Source organism: Pelobates fuscus, chromosome 6 (assembly GCF_036172605.1).
Source record: "Pelobates fuscus isolate aPelFus1 chromosome 6, aPelFus1.pri, whole genome shotgun sequence".
Classification (NCBI taxonomy): Eukaryota; Metazoa; Chordata; class Amphibia; order Anura; family Pelobatidae; genus Pelobates; species Pelobates fuscus.
This window is the reverse complement of record NC_086322.1, coordinates 29,578,066-29,594,992: the sequence shown is the minus strand read 5'-3', so window position 1 is coordinate 29,594,992 and position 16,927 is coordinate 29,578,066. Positions and strand designations below refer to the sequence as shown.

The window sequence follows — 16,927 nt, the reverse complement described above, 5'->3', positions numbered from 1 at the left end:
GGAATAATGCAAACAGGTTTATAGCTTGAATATATTCCATATGGTGTTATTATGTAAGACTCAAATCGTTGATTGCGTTCACTGTCATTTTACATCGTTCAGAAGGAGCCATGTCACAAGAATTTATTTTTCAACTCAGATTATTTTTTTAAAGTTGTTTACATTTAGAGACTAATTACATTATGGACGTCTCTTCCTGGTAGTACTGCCAGAATGCTGTTTGGCTTCCCCACTGTATAAACTAATTTATGGATGGAGACAACTGCTAAATTTCAGGTAGTGAGTTACAAGAAAAAGTTCAGTTTAAGCAGTGGAAACTAATGAACATGTCTTCTGAGTTTTAAAGGAACACTATAGGTTCAGGAACACAAACATGTGTTCCTGACCCTATAGTGTTAAAAACACAATCTACCTCCCCTGTCCCCCCTCCCCCCCAAAAAAAAATAAACGCAAAACTTTTTAATGCATTGCTCTATTTTGTAGCACTCTCTTTCTATAAGGATTGCTTCTTGCAATCAGGATATGATGTCACGTTCCCCAAATTCTTCAATGACTGGCAAACAGCAGTTGCTAAAAGTCTTGGCTTGGATGTAGCAGACCTGCAATCCTAAGACACAAAATATCTGCTGGAATTCTGTAGAGCTGGAAGAAAGCGCTGGTTAGTGAATATATCTCATTCCTCCGGTAACTGGACGACACACAGTTCTGGGAATCAACTGATCTTTATTCGGCCACACACAGCTTTTTATGCATGACCCCTAGCATAGGGTCTCCACAACAACATTACAGGTTTTTTTCCCAGGCGTCCCTGGGACTAAGAGATCATTGAGCTCTAATCTGAATAATTCAATTATCTCTCAGTTAGAGGAAATACATACAAAAATGTTAATTACCCCAAAAACATAAGAAAATGGTACAGGAACCGCAAAAGTCAGATATCCCTTAATAGCCTTGGTCTAAGGCGCCAAACATATCCAAAAATCATTTAGATCAGTTCAGTGAAACAAAATCGTTATTCGGGAGAAGTTTTGACTGGCCAACCAAGAGGTGATGCCCCAAAAGAGTTCCAGAGTATTCAGGGCAGCGGCCAATCTCTGTTCAAGGTATCCTGCATGAACACCGCTGAATGCTCCCCCTGGCTCCTAAGTAGCGAATGCTCCCTCCAGTCGGTAATTTTTATCTCCCGAACGTGGTTCGTGTAGATGGTCAGGAAAGTGTACGGGCAGCAGTACCATCCTTGCTGGGGTTCGCTAGCGCGTATAGCCAAAAAGAGTTCCACGCGCTTTACGATCGAGTGTTTGGGAGACAAAATGGCCACGTGCGTTCGGCTATACGAATGGGGGCCACCCAGCACTCAAGTTAGTCCTTTAATTGCGGTTAACAGCTAGAGGTGGTCAGTGTTCTGAGCCAATGAAGAGTGGGACCACACAAGTTTTGTTCGGTTCACGAACAGGGGAACACAGGTTTTTTCGGGAAAAGGAAATATGATTTTGGGCAACCTCAGGGACTGATACCATGTCCGCCACAAGGACCACTGGTCGCCTGTGTCCACAACTTTCAGAGTAAAACATCACACTGAAGCAGACATTGAGCGCAAGATGAGTGGTTGGGGCTTGTATGGGACACAGGCAGAGATTGTTTTGATCAGGGCATTTCTTGGGGTCCTATATTCTTTGTAAGCAGGAGACTGATTTAGACCTATTTAATACAAATGTGCACATTTCTTGTTGAGATTCTTGTTGATACAGACAGGAAACCAGAAAAAAAAATGAAGGAAGGAAGAAAGAGATTTAACTAAATTATAGAAGAATCTCTATCATCTACAGTAAAAGGTAACTACTGTATTCATCACACAATGTCATAACATTGATGATGATCACAGAAAGAGTTCAAAATGTCAAAAGAAAGAAAATTACTTTCGGAAGATGATTTCTAAATGTTTTGGGCAACGTTTTCTTCTAAGCATTGTTTATATATCTTCTACCGGTATGATAGCTCAGTTGATAATAGCTCCAACTACAACATCTATTCAATCTTCAGATTCCAGCAGGTCCAAATAAGCCTTTCATCTTTTCAATGTCATTAAAGGAGCAATCCATGGAGTGTCCTGGTTCCCTAATTGTAAGTAATTGAGCACGTTTAGAACATGTGACTTATAGGCGTTGCTCCCCTCCTCTACTACATAAACTACATATTCTCCTGAAATAAGCCCTGCAGTGAGAGCATCACTGCCAGTGAGCGAAGTCCTGCACCATGGGTCTTTTTTTAGACAGCGAACTTCCTTCTCGATAGTGTCAGCTACTGATTTGTTAAAGGCACTATATAAATTATTATTATTATTTTGTTTGTATTCCTCTGTGTTTAAAATCACATAACGTGATGCCTGCTATCAAGTTTGGAGACTTAATAAATTAGTGACTAGTTAAACACAAACATAGATTGTAAACGTGCACACATGACTCTCAAAACTTACTGTTTAAAGGAACACTATTCCTAAGACTATAGGAATCCTCTGCACCCTCCCCCCACCACCATGAAAAAGTTGTATAATACCTTTTTTTACTTACCTGATTCCAGCGTCGATGTCCGGCGCTGGGTCAAGCTCTGCCAATGTAATCCGATGGGGTTTTGACTTAACGCTTTCCTATGGGGATTTTCAACATGCTGGACGTCTTTATGCAAAGTGTGACGACGTGCAGCGTCATTTCACAGAGTCAAACTCCATGAAACAGCAGGAAGTGCCTCTAGTGGTTGTCTGATAAATTGCAATGTTTTACATTGCAAGGTTAAGGGAGCAGGGACATTGCACCCACACCACTTCAATAGGATGAAGTGGTGTGGGTGCCTATGGTGTCCCTTTACATTAAATTCTGTCTTTTAAGCTGCTTTTTACTATTATACGAAGTGTGTCCAGAATTGCATAATTTGTTTCCATTGTATAAAATAATTCTATCAATAATAGTCATACAAATAGTGCAGATTATGCTATATGTTATCCAGTTAAGGGATCAGTAAATGTATGTACGTAGTGGGCATTGGATTAGATATCCTCCTTAAACCAACCATGAACCCACCCCCCAAATAACGACAGACACTAAATCTTTGGATATACCAGGCCACAGCATTTATTAAAACACACAAATACTGTACAATGCATCCAATTCGTATAAAACTGTACATATAAATTACTAAAACTATCATAACTTAACATAAATAACCGTACATGTTATACAGTACACCCTTAATGTGTTCAAAAACATCCTTGCCAATCTAACACACCCCTTCAAAAGGCTCTCACCTCCCCCCTCGGCATAATAAATTCCTCTTCCCTTTTTGGGATCCCCACCAGCCGGCTTTTAGCTCGGTGGGGACCCGACCATAATGATCCCCACTAGCCAGCTTTTAGCTCGGTGGGGACACGTACAACCTGGTACCCCTTACGGTTTATCATAAGAGACCGGGGAGGAGGAGACCCGGCCATTATCCCTTTACTTATCTACCTGCAAACCATCTCCCACCTTATTTGGCAAAGACATGCCCCACCCAAACAACCCGCGGACCACGAGCCGTTGATGAAATTGCTCGTCATACTGCCACCAGCCCAGGCCACCATAAGTAAAGGCATTCCATATGGTGTCCTGAAAACAGAACAACGCCGAGTAATGCTGAGGAGCCTTCTCCCCAATCACCACCCACCAGGGAATCCGCTACGGGGTGTCACGTCCTGCTCTGTTCTGAACATCAGGCATACCGGGTCCCGGTCCTGCATCGGACCGCCACCCTGACAGTATGCCTGATGTTCAGAGTAGGAGTCACTGTGTGGAGGTGGATTAGCAGGGTCTGGTGCAGGGTAACCGCACACCCCCTGGTGTTGAGCACCAGCGTTTCTGCAGCCACATACGAATAACCCTGAAACAGCTTCAGCGGATACCAGGAACTAAGAGCTTGGAAATTAAGCAGACCTCCCAGGAGCTGAATAGGGAGGCTCTGCAGCAAGATTGTATCCAGTACTAGAAACAAGGCAAGACTAGAACAGGCACCAAACATGAAAACAGACAGAACTAGTAGAACCCAGAACCAGAGAAGGATAGTAAGCTAAACCCAGAACATATACACAAGACATGAGGAAAACATGAACATAACATGGGCATGACTAGACAGGACTGTACATGGACTGGGTATACAAACTAAAACAAGACAAGATAACGTAGGCAAAACAAGAGGAGAAATAACTAAGTACTACATATGGAAATTATGGGGATTTAGTCACATTATATGATTATACATTGCTTAAGCCTGCCAACAACGCCAATGTACACCATATCTGGCAGGTCCTACACTGCCTAATGTATGCTAAAACAACCACAGATTCAGAACACATATATAGCACTTACCTGCAAGAAAGGACAGAAGCAGTGAGCAGCTGCCTGCAGGAACACTGAAACATAATGAAAGATGGAAACAAACGGGTGTGGCAAATAAAACAAACATTTAAAGGAAACCTGGAGACTGGGAAATCCAGGGACGAACTATAGGAATGAACCCAGAAATCTCAGCATAAAGAAAACCAGACATAGAATAACCAAAAACCAAGAAAAACTAAACAAGAATTGTAACAAGAGTACTGGATACCAGAAGCCAAGTCCAGACATCTCCACAGAACAGAGCAGGACGTGACACGGGGACAGAAGGGGACCACACAGAGCGCAGCTGACTATCAACCCCTGGGGACCCTGCACCAGCGCACCCCGCTCCCACTGGGAAAGGACATAAACCCGCTAAGAGCGGACACCCCAGCCAACAAAGGAAAATGGGGTCTCACCTGACGGCACCCCACGACCAGCTGGTGGCACCAAGGTCGAAGCAGGAACCTGGGAAACGGAATCCTGAGAGATCCCTGTGGTTAACATGTTCACAGGAGCTCCAGACACCACCTGCTGGACAGATCCGGCAACCACACTCAAAGCCTGAGAAAGTAGTGGAGAGTCAGTGAGCCCACACCCCAGACCAGGAGGCTGCCGAAACAGGTAAGGAGAACGGGGAGGAGGGGGTCTCAGGGGCAGGCCAGACAGGTGTAGCTGAGCAGGGGAGGGAGAGAAAAGGGTTGGGGGAGCAGAAGGAAGGAGGGGAGAATAAAATGGAAGGGCAAAGGAAACGGGGATCGGAGAGGCCACAGATGCAAGACCCCCAGAGGGGGATAGCCTCAAAGGGGGAGGGGATGTCAGACAGGCAGATGGAGGAAGTGGGGGAGCCGCCCGGTCCACAGACCCCGCCACCACAGGCAGGGAAGAAACTGGAGGAGGGGGTGAAATAGAGGGAGGGTAGCCCAAATGCCCTGAAACTGGGGACGACAGTGGAAGAGACCCACCCCGCGTGCCCTGCAGGGGCCTACTCACCACTACCGCTCGCGAGGAGGAGACCCCGAGCAGCATCCCACGCGCCACTCTGGCCCGGCCACCCAAGAAGGGTGCCGTGGAAGGGGGAACAGGGGAGACTACACCGCCAGACGGCTGGGGCTGAAGGAGGCAAGCAAAAATGTCCACTGCTGCCTAAGCCCCGAGGGCTGACATGATAGCCTCAACATCCATGCCACAGGCCGAAATCACCAGCAGGCCCAAACAAGAGGAGGAATTTCAAACTGTTGCTGGCACGGATCCTAAGTGGTCAACTTAATTTGTCACCACTCCCTTCCTCACATTCAACACTCCAACACATAACAAACAGCCAATCATGTTTCATCCATTCCCACACTCATACATGTGCCCTTGTCCGCTAAGCTGCACACTCTCCCTTGAGCTAAAGAAAGTTGAACTTGTGTTCAAGTGTGACCTAAAGGTAAAACTAAATGCCCACTAACTTCGTAATCAGTTCAATATGCTTTCAAATTATTCAATCATGTTAGAAAACCTTTCAAATAAAAACCATTAAAATCTATTTGAATGTTTGTAGATAAATCATATGCAGAGTTTTTCTACCAGTATTGAATCATTTGCAAAGCTTATTTAATAAAAGCCTTAATGAGGGGACTATCAGTACAAAAGACATCCAAATAAGCGTTGTTTGAATATTCCTTGCAATCTGTGCAGGAGGAAGCTGAAGTATGCCGTTGACCCCATGCATACAACTGGTGACGAGTGGGAGCAACGTAAGGGTTGACTAAAAGGACTTCTGGATAGTTGATCTTATTTGTCTGCATAAAGGATGCCGCTGAAGATGTTGAATGCCATGGGCAGAAAAGTCTTTGGCCACTATCTGCTCTTGTTGAGGACGGTGTCTGACTGGAATTAAGGAGTAATTAATTTGGCTGATTCAGCTTGCCACTGTCGTGAAACATATCATCATTACCATTAAATTACCTTGGTCAGAGGTGAAAGCATTGAAATGCTGTACTGTGCATTGCTGGAGGTGAGAGCTGTCAAATGCAGATAATCTCTTCCTAGAGCGTGCATACTTCAAAGGCTCCATCTGTTCCTTACAACTGCAATAAAATTACACATCTGGAAAATCAGTGTCTTCCCGTCAATGGCCAGTGTTTGATACTAAGTGAGATCATTTGCCTTTATATTTTCAATGTAAGTAAGTTGTTTGAGATATAATTTTGCATAATCACTGAATTCAGACTATTACTTAGCAATGGTTCAAAATAAATAAAAGGTATGGCTGTCTGTTCTATAACACACTTCTTCTGTAACCCTTGTGAAATTTCCATTTTCAAGGTCTACTTGGGGAAGAAAAATCCTGGTTACAGATTTAAAGGATGTGCAAGGTTCAAAAATTTGTACATACAAAAGTCTTCGTCGCAACATAAATTTGCTACAAAATAGACTAAATGTTTACATTTTAATCAGCTGTTAGTCTGTAATGTATCTGTGGATTCTAAATTCCTAAAAGTAGTCACAGATCTTAAAAAAACTTTAGTAGCTAGTGTACCTAAACCCATTACATTGCTTAATTTGTACGTCAGCACCAGAAATATTATTACTCAAAATATGACAGACGTAGCTGTTATTATAAACATCTGCCATAGCATTAGACTGAACACATTTCATCTACTTTAGGTACAACCAAGGTCTCCAAGAGCACCTTTCTTGGACCACTAACATTTAAATAAAAATAAGCAAAGGTATATCCACCTGTTCCCTCGATCCTATTCCCTCATATCTCAGCCGCACTCTGTCTCCCTCTCTTGCTCCTCCTCTAGCTAAAATTTTCAATCTCTCCCTTTCCTCCAGCACATTTCCCTCACCCTTCAAGCTAATTCTCAAAAAGCCTTTGACACCAACTCCCCATCCAACTACCGCCCTATATCGCTACTGCCATATGCTTCCAAGATCCTTGAGAGAATTGTGTATGCGAGATTGACAGACTTCCTCGAATCCAACTCTCTGCTTGACCCGCTTCAGTCTGGATTTTGTCCTCGTCACTCTGTTGAAACAGCTGTGCCCAAAGTATCCAACTATTGAATCGCTGCTAAATCTCACAGACATTACTCTATCCTAATTCTCCTTGTCTTTCTGCTGCCTTTGACACTGTTGATCATCAACGGTTTCTTCTCATTCTCCGTAATCTTGGTCTACGGGATACCGCTCTCTCTTGGTGCTCCTCCTACCTCTCCCAGTGCTTTTTCAGTGTTTCTTTCTCTGGCTCTGCCTCTTATCCCCAACCCCTCTCTGATGGCATTCCCCAAGGTTCTGTCCTTGGTCCCCTACTATTCTCTATCTATACTGCCTTCCTTGCTACACTCATTAGCTCCTTCGGCTTCCATTATCATTTATATGCAGGCTCGCTGCCTAGGTGTTCTCTTTGGCTCCAACCTCTCCTTCACCCCTCATGTCCAGTCGAGCGCCAAATCCTGCTGCTTCCATCTCACAAACATAGCACGCCTCTGCCCTTATTTAACACCAGACGCAGCTAAGGTACTGGTCCATGCCGTTGTTCTCGCCTCGACTACTGCAATCCCCTTCCCAGTGGTCTTACGTGTTCCCAGATTGCACCTCTGCAATCTATAGTGAATGCGGCGGTGGGGCTCATTTTCCTGTCCGCCCGCACCTCCCACGCCTCCCCCCTCTGTCAGTACCCTACATTGGCTTCCAGTTAGATATAAGGCTCAATTTAAGATTCTGGTGCTTGCTTACAAGTCCCTACATAATGCTGCTCCAACCTACCTATCCTCCCTAACACATATATGTCCTGTTGAGGCCTGCACTCTGCCGAAGACCTACACCTATCTTCTGTCCATACTCCCACTTCTGATGCGCGCCTCCAAGACTTCTCCGGACCTGCGCCTTTTCTGTGGAACTCCCTTCCCTTTTACATTAGACTTTCACCCAGTCTCCCCTCCTTCAAAAAATCTTTGAAAACACACTTCTTCAGGAAAGCATATCATCTAAACTGTTAGCAAGTTTTCATCCTCCTTTCCCCCTATGACTCCTCTCCTCCAACTGTCAAAAATAACCTACTAAGTTCTCAGTGATTACTTTTCTAGCAACCTATTTCATTACCAATACTTCTCAGTGATTACTTTTCTTGCAACCTTTTTCATTACCCCAACTTATAATAATCCTTTGTTTCACTATACCCAACTCCCTCTAACATGAATGCTCATTGATCAGGGCCCTCAACCCCTCTGTTCCTGTGCGTCCATTTGTCTGGTTACAGTTATGTGTCTGTTAGTCCACCTATTGTACAGCGCTACGTAATTTGCTGGCACTATATAAATATAATAATAATAATCTATGTAGTCTTTGACTCGCTACAAAGGTAGCAGGAAAGCCAAAAGTACAGGACAAAAGTGTCTAAATGGTTACAAAGATAAGACTAAAAGTTCCCCAATCTCTGTTAGATAATAGAGACATGTTAAAAATCCCCAAATACACAAAAAGACACAAAATATAAAAGTGCACTACGTGTAAGTGTGCTTGAATAGCAGAAGTAAAATATATTTGAAACATCTGTGCAAAAGAGCCCATCTCCTATTTGGGGAATGGAGTCTACCCTTATTACTTGATGCAGCTAAAATAACTAATGCAACTTCGTAGATGTTTATATATTTCAAGCTGCCAGAAATCTAGACTGCAGAGGTTTATTCACTAAAGGTTCATCTGGATAAATTGTCAAAAGATAACGAAAAAAACTGAATGTGAAGTTTTGATATTGGACTAGCATTCCCTTTGTGTAAGCTGCATTACCAAGTGATTGGGTGCAGATAATCAGGGGGAAGATAAAGGTCCAAAAACTAAATAACAGATTTATGGTTTTAAGAAAACTGGTAAAAGCATTTCAGATCCTACATGCAGACCAATAGTTTCAGGCAACCAATAGTTTCGGGCAACAAATATTTGACGCAAGATTCAAGCATTAAAATTGATTAGATCCTACCCTTACCCTTTGTAGAAAAACTCCCCTCTTATTTGAAGGACACGAAAGACACTGTCTCTGAGCTAAATAACCTTCATACCCCACCTTCCACCCTGGGCCATTCTCTATAGTCTGGATATGGAGTCCTTGGACAGCTTGATACGACACAATCTTGGACTCCAACATACCAGATATTTATTGGCTTTGTAGAGTTTGATTGATCTACTTAAATTTGTTTTCACAGAAACGTATTTTTTTCCAATGGTCTTTTCTACCTAGAGATTAGGGGGACTGCCATGGTCATCTCTTGTGCTCTTATGGAAACCTCTATTGGGGTGCATGGGAGGAGTGTGCCATGGTGGCTCCAGTTTGAGCCAGTTCACCAAGGACAAGATTTGAACAGGGCAAAACAATATATTTTTAGAAGTTTGGACCTTTGCAGTCTGGCACCTAATGAAAGGGACACTATAGTTACCAGAACAACTACAGCTTAATGTAGTTGTTCTGGTGAGTATAATAGCTCCCTTCAGGCATTTTCATGTAAACACTGCCTTTTCGGAGAAAAGGCAGTGTTTACATTGCCCCTAGGGACATCTCCAAGTGGCCACTCCTCGGATGGCCACTGGAGGGGCTTCCAGGCTTCAGGGCTGCACAGTAGGCATACTCATACCACATGCACAGATAAAACACAAATAACAATGATCCCAAATTCAGGGTTGTACAGTACATGAAAGAAAAAAGAAAATAATAGCAATAATAGTGCAGATCTGTAGGAAATTATTGACTACAATTACAATGACTAGAATTTAATCAAATCCAATATAATAGGTCATAAGCTAGTGATAAAATAAGTTTTATTCAAACACCAAAGTTTAAAACAACACAGTGGAAGTGTAAATTAAAAATTATAAAACAAAGTGCAAACAGGCTGCCGCTTACAAGATCAAAGGGTGAGTATGACGGTACATGTACCCGTTACTCACAACCACGCTCAGTCACAATGGGGGTTACCCATGTGGATATGGAGGTTCTGCGGCTTTCGTCTGGTGGAGTTGCAGTATTAGCTGTATGAGTGCCGTTCTTCTTTCCCGATCAAGCTCAGCTCCGCCTACCTGGATGCGTATTGCATCACATCTACACGTTTCGCCGTACACAGACGGCTTCGTCAGGACGTCTGATACTACTTCAGTCATCTCCCGTGAGGGCTAATAAATGGGCAAAAATTCAGTCTCTGATTGGTGAGATCTTGTAGCTTGGATTTTCATATTGCAATCTCTCCCAAGCTTCATGTTATTCAAAGTCCCGTAATTTAAAGTGACACTACTTTCATGGCATTATCACATATATTCTAGACACAGTAAAATAAGTTTTTTTTGGTAGAACAAATGATCTTTTAGAAAAGAAATTATCTATAAAAACAAATATCAAATAACAGATATTGATGCAAGTGACAACTTTAGTATGGTTCGGACAACAAATTTCATAAATTGTCATATAATTAGAAAGCAAATTAAAACCTATTGGTTCAATACAGGAGAAAAATAAAAATGAATTATTAAAACATTGCAACCGGTTCATAGTATTAGTCGTATTATACATTTTATACATTGCAGAAAGAACAGGTGATAAAAGGTTAAATAATGATTTTTTTATTTTTTTTAAATTTATTTTATATTGTTTTGACATTTTTAGAATATTTTTTGATTATTCAAATGTTTTTTTTAGATTTAGATTTTTTACATTCATAATATCTACGTCATCTCTTTAGTTTCATTGTGCAATGATGACAATTGGTTATCATGGCACTTTGTAATATGGTATGCTTTTTGGGTGTGTTAAACTCACTATATGCACCCATTCTGGTTAATAGGGTAATTTACTTTTAATATCACCTGTTCTTTGTGCAATGTATAAAATGTATAATATGATTAATACTATGAACTGGTTGCAATATTTTCTTGGTGTGTCTGCACATTTAACAGAGCTCCACACCAATAATACTCATATTACTGTGTCTTTAAACTACAATAAATGTGTTTAGAAATCAGACTGTGTGAATAAGACACATTGTTCTTGTTCTTAATTGCATTTCAGTTGCATAAATTGCTTTTAATAAGTCACCAAAAATGTCTCTGAACAGCTCTGGCCAGTTGGACTATTTAGTCTTTAATTTGAAATTCACTTTCAATTCTCACTTTAGTAAATAACGCCAATCTCTCTGTTACTGGCAATGAACTGTTTAAATATCCCCTTGCTCGTTCTCGTATTGTGTGCATCTTGACATCATGGCGCCCCGGTTCTTCTGTTTCGCATAAGGTATCTTTTATCCTCTTACATTTACATTGCATGTAATCAGATTCCTAGAACGGAGGGTGGAATGGGAAACAGGTAAGCATAAAGGTGCATACTAAGTCCCATAACCCATAAATACTGTTGTAGTGGCTATAGAGCTATTAGCCTGCTAGCACCATTACCTGGTTCTTGTTGAAACTGTTTTTCCAGTGGTTTGAGTCTCGGAGCACCAGCAGTCTAATCCCAGCTAATTTTGTACATATTTGTATTAAATTGGTATGCACATATGCAATGGGCAAGCATGGTACTGGGTAGATCCTTACTAGTTTTGGTCATACTACTTGCTATTACAAAATGAGTATTATCTGACTGAATGGTACTTCATACCTACAATCTGTTGTTGAATATTTTCACCGCTTTGCCAATAATGTTTCTTTTAGTGAGGTGGAATTTGTCATTGTAATTGGCCATGCAGCTCCCGCATGATGTTGTCGAACATTTGCAACACCATGTTGAATACATATCACAAAGTACAGAGGATGAAGGCATTAAGATTTACCTACTTAATACACAATAGATTTACTTAATAAGGTGACCACACAATATATGTAGTATAGTGTACTATGTTGTAAATAGAGGTTTGTTCCTCGCTGTTTGCTTTTCCAAAATGGTTTGTGACAACTGACAATAGCAAATACATATCCCATTACCATTGCAAATATATCTTTTGAAGTGTTTATACAGATTATCACTATTTATGTGAAGTTACACTGACTTTCAGGGTCAAAAGAGACACCGAGCATTTAAAATGTTTATCACCAAAATAAATGTCGGCCTACTTTGGCAGACAACTGGTTAATCTTTCCCCCCACCCCCTAACAATGTTGGTACCTTTTGGCGACTAGTCATGGATATTAATATTCAGGACTACGTGTTTCCTAAGGAAAGTTGCTAATGGTGGCAGTACGAGAAAAAAATATGATGCATCTGTTATGGATAACTGTACAAAATTAGCTAGTCAAACCTCTGACACCCAAGATGTCTTAACTTAAAATACTTGTTGGCTTACTTTCCATAATTTCATGATTAGATTTAATAATTAAAAAAAAAAAAAAGCGATACAATTTTACAATTACTGTTCTTACTGGTGTGATATCTATGCATCATTTCCTCTTTATGTTTATATATTTCTGCTTCATTAGTGCTGTCTGAAGGGTGATTAGATCCTTCAAACATTTTACAGAGGTTAAACGTTGATTAAGATTTAATTATTACTGTAAATAGCTTAGAATGACATATGGTGCAAAAACTTGACATATGTGCATTTGAATAAATGAAGTGCTATTTCCCATGATGCTCTAGTAGCTGTTTAACAGCTTTGCTCAAGGGTTATATTGCACCTCCTGCTAACTCGCTTTCATGTTACATTTTGTTGGGTTTTGAGCTGAAAACTAAGAACAGTTTTTTGTTTTTTTTCTTTTAATTTTTTCCCCCTTTTTTTTGTTTTTTTAAACATTGAAAATTCTAAATACGAAATACTTCAATCACTTGGCACCATTTATTTAGTTATTTATTTGCTAATTTGTCGAACAAGGATAAACATTTTTCTGTGGATTTGAGATTGAATTTTTTTTTTCTACATTTCATTGCATTTGTAATAATGATTTGATTACCATACGGTAGTAAACATGTTAAGAGCAGAATGACATCCTTAATGCACTGTACAGACAAAATTGATGCAGGCCAGTGGGAAGTTCTGATATTATGTAAAGTTAGGTAGGACATTCCAGACTGATGCATCTGTCATCAAAACAATGTGCAACTTTCATGATGCCCTCTCATTATGATGGCTGGCAAAGCATCATGGTAGTTTTAGTTCTGCAACATCTCCAGGTCTACCTTTTGTTCAGCCCTGTTTTAGAGAATAACATCTATGCATTTTTTCAGCCAAATGACTAGCAATGTATATTTAAAATGTTATTCATGAAATATACACATTTATATATTTTTCTACCTTTCCCAGTACACATTTAGCATCACACCACCTTCAAATGGTGTGCATGACACCCCACAATGCTTTGTAAACAGCCTCGAGCCTTGGAAAGATGTAGGGGGGGGGGGCTACAATCTTAAAGGCTGAGAAAAATATATTTATGTTAATATTTGTTAAATCTATACATACCGTCGATCTTCAGGTATATTGGTATTATATTGGTTTTGATCTCGCAACATTACCAGGTGCTAATTATTTCCCACACTGGATAAAAATAATAATACATTTTCATAAGCTTTTGGAATTTCACTCTATAAAACCACCCCAATGGTCATGTTTAATAAATATTGGTCTTGGTATTTGGTTACATGGTGTCTAAAAAAACATTCATGGACATTAATATGGAAATAAACAATTAATATAAATATTTAACTTATTTTTCACATTTAATCAATTATCTCATTAATGAAAAATCTTTTTCTGTTCATGTCTTTTCTAGATGAGTCTAGATTTACATTTGTTTAACCCCTTAAGGACCAAACTTCTGGAATAAAAGGGAATCATGACATGTCACACATGTCATGTGTCCTTAAGGGGTTAAACAAGCTTAGGAACCACCCTTTCTTATTTATGTCAAAATCATTTTCATTAAAATTTCTAATTCAATACAGATATTCATATTCAGACAATTGTATTATCCAAGATCTGGCTAATATTTAGAATTTGATCATCTGTTTTCTTTTCATCCAGATTGAGACATCCCGATTAGAGCCAGAAATTGCCAACAGAACCACCTCCATGACCGTGATCTATAACAAGGGATTGTAAGCCAAACCAGTCTCCTCTCGGCACAAACGTACGAGGCAGAGACCCACCACTGCGCAGGGAAGACATTAGGATGTGGAATCCTTGACAGCTGGGGAAATATTAACACTTTCACTCATTTGGCACCTCACCGAGGTCGAAGAACCAATGTATTCATGTTTTAGAGTTGCTAAAAGGGACACAAAATAGCACAATGTGATATGTACATTTTAGGAATTAGATATATAAAAAAAAATAACTGCACACAATCTCAGTCACTGCATGAAAGTGCATTAATCACTTAAAAAGCCTGGTGGCAGATCATTCCAATACAGCATTGACCTAATAAACCCATTCCATAGAAGGTCAGTCAAGCTCAGTGCCCACCTGGCATGATCTCTAAAGCTCACCTATGCTGGGACTATTTTCATATAAGCATTTCTTTTTTTTTTTTTTTTTTTTACTTTTTCTGTAAATTTTTCAATGCCAACAGCAACTTCTTAATACCAAATAATATTAACCATTGAAACGAGTAAGATGTTGAAATACCTCATGGCCTAATCAGAAGTGATGTTTTCATACGCCTACCACAAGCAGATTGTTTCTGATTGTTTAGAATCAAAAACATTTCAGTTGTTTGCCATCGTGAAAAAGCATAACGTTATTTAGAACCAGAAAAAGTCCAGCGATTTTGTCATAGCTGACCTTATTACAAATCTTTTAAAGTACCTAGTGATTAGGTTCAAAGAGTAGTGAACACATCACAGGACAGGTAGTAACTGACAAACATTTCCACCTTTGTGACTTATAATATAACTAATAATGTAATGTAGAGTTGTTAGATATCGTGTATGTTTTTTTTAGGTATGTTAATTTGATTTTCTTGTGGTTTAAGTTTCCATGTCTACAGGAGATGTGAGTTTTTGACCAATTTACTTTCATGTCTTCATCATTATTTAAAGTTTGTCACTTGGTGCTTGTAACAGATATAAGTAGATTCACTTAACATAGCATTTTATTAGTGCCTCTCAATAGCGATAGCAGCTGCTCTTACACTTTCATTGTTTGCCCTTGACTTATAAGTCCCTGTATTGCAAAAGCACCTGTGTGAGTTCTGAAGCGAACCTAGTGCTGTATCTGTATATTCAAACCACTTAAAATCAGCAATCCAACTATTTCATACAAAAATCATGTAGTGTAGGTTCAATAAAGTGCCATTCATTATTACAGAACATTAAAAAAAAGTTGCACAGGTTAATTAGAAATTGTCAACTTCGAAAGGCCAGTAAGGTCATCTCAGGTCTTTAAAAAAACATTCATATTTTACATGTTTATTCTAGTCCTTTATACGAAATGAATGGTGGAGACAGATATAGTTGCATAATTGAAGATTAGGCTAGTTTTAGTGTACCTATAATCTTAAATTTTCGTAATGACAGGAGGCAAATATTTTGCTTTAACTCTCTTAACTAACTCCAAATAGCAGCACAAATCAGATAGAAACAAACAGGCATCCAATACCACCACGAACTCTGGAGATGAACCGAAGATGGCATTGCCATTCCACTCCTCCATGTGTAGAATCCAACAGTGAAGCTCTGCTTTGACATTAGGCGTGAGCGGGCCCATATCCCGCAAAATACGTATTTCCTCCATTTCGAGGTGTCTGTACACCATGAACGAGTTGAGCTGACGGAGGTTAATAAAGGGACAGAAATCCCTAGTATTTTTCTCCACAAGAAAGGTAAAAACCCGACTTCGGTTGCAATGAAATTAACTGCACCCTTATAGAAGCATATCTACATGGGCCTTGTGTTCCACAGAAACCACGATGGGTCCATTTAAAACTTGATCACATAGCCCTGTACGGTCTGCAAAACTATTCTTCTAACATGAGGGTTCTCCATTCTTTCAGAAAAAATGTGTGGGCAAATGTGTAAGCAACTTGATTCCCCCACCTGTGAAACCCAGTATAAAATTCAGTTTAGATCCAGACAGTGTGTTTGATACTTATTGTATACCATGCCCTAAATGATATATAACTGCTTCTTTGCAGTAATGAGAGGCCCAACTACCAGGGATACAATAGTGGACCCACGCAGGGACAGTATGTAAGGCAGGGAAGTACACCAGCTAAACACACAATGACAAGGTGTAAGATTTTCATGTAAATGGGGGCTCCCCTCCTCCCCCATTTAATAGCAGGGGTCTCACCCCCTGGTCAGTAGAAAGCAAAAGTGAAATAAGTGCATAAACGACTATGTGCCAGCAATGGAGGCTCACCCCAGAGTGTAACCCTGATGTTGTATATGCGTGCCCTCGATATAAGGTGCTCACCCCTCTATGTGCCACCAGATAGATAAGGAGGTTAGTTACTTACAATTGGTGCTCTCCCTAGGAAAGGTACAGAAACCATTGGACTCAGCCCTGATAATAAACAGAATGATTAATAGGAATAAGTATGAAAGACGCACAACTCCC

The 16,927-nt window shown here is 40.2% G+C and overlaps 1 protein-coding gene across 1 annotated transcript in view; it reads left to right on the top strand.

The window, feature by feature from the left end:
• Positions 1–15,100, top strand: part of SFXN5 (sideroflexin 5) — a 236,662-nt gene extending 221,562 nt beyond the window's left edge. The window contains exon 14 of the mRNA XM_063457586.1: positions 14,393–15,100. Coding sequence (XP_063313656.1) covers positions 14,393–14,470 — 78 coding nt within the window. The 3' untranslated portion in view covers positions 14,471–15,100. The remainder of the gene's footprint in view (positions 1–14,392) is intronic.
• The last annotated feature ends 1,827 nt before the right edge of the window (positions 15,101–16,927 follow it).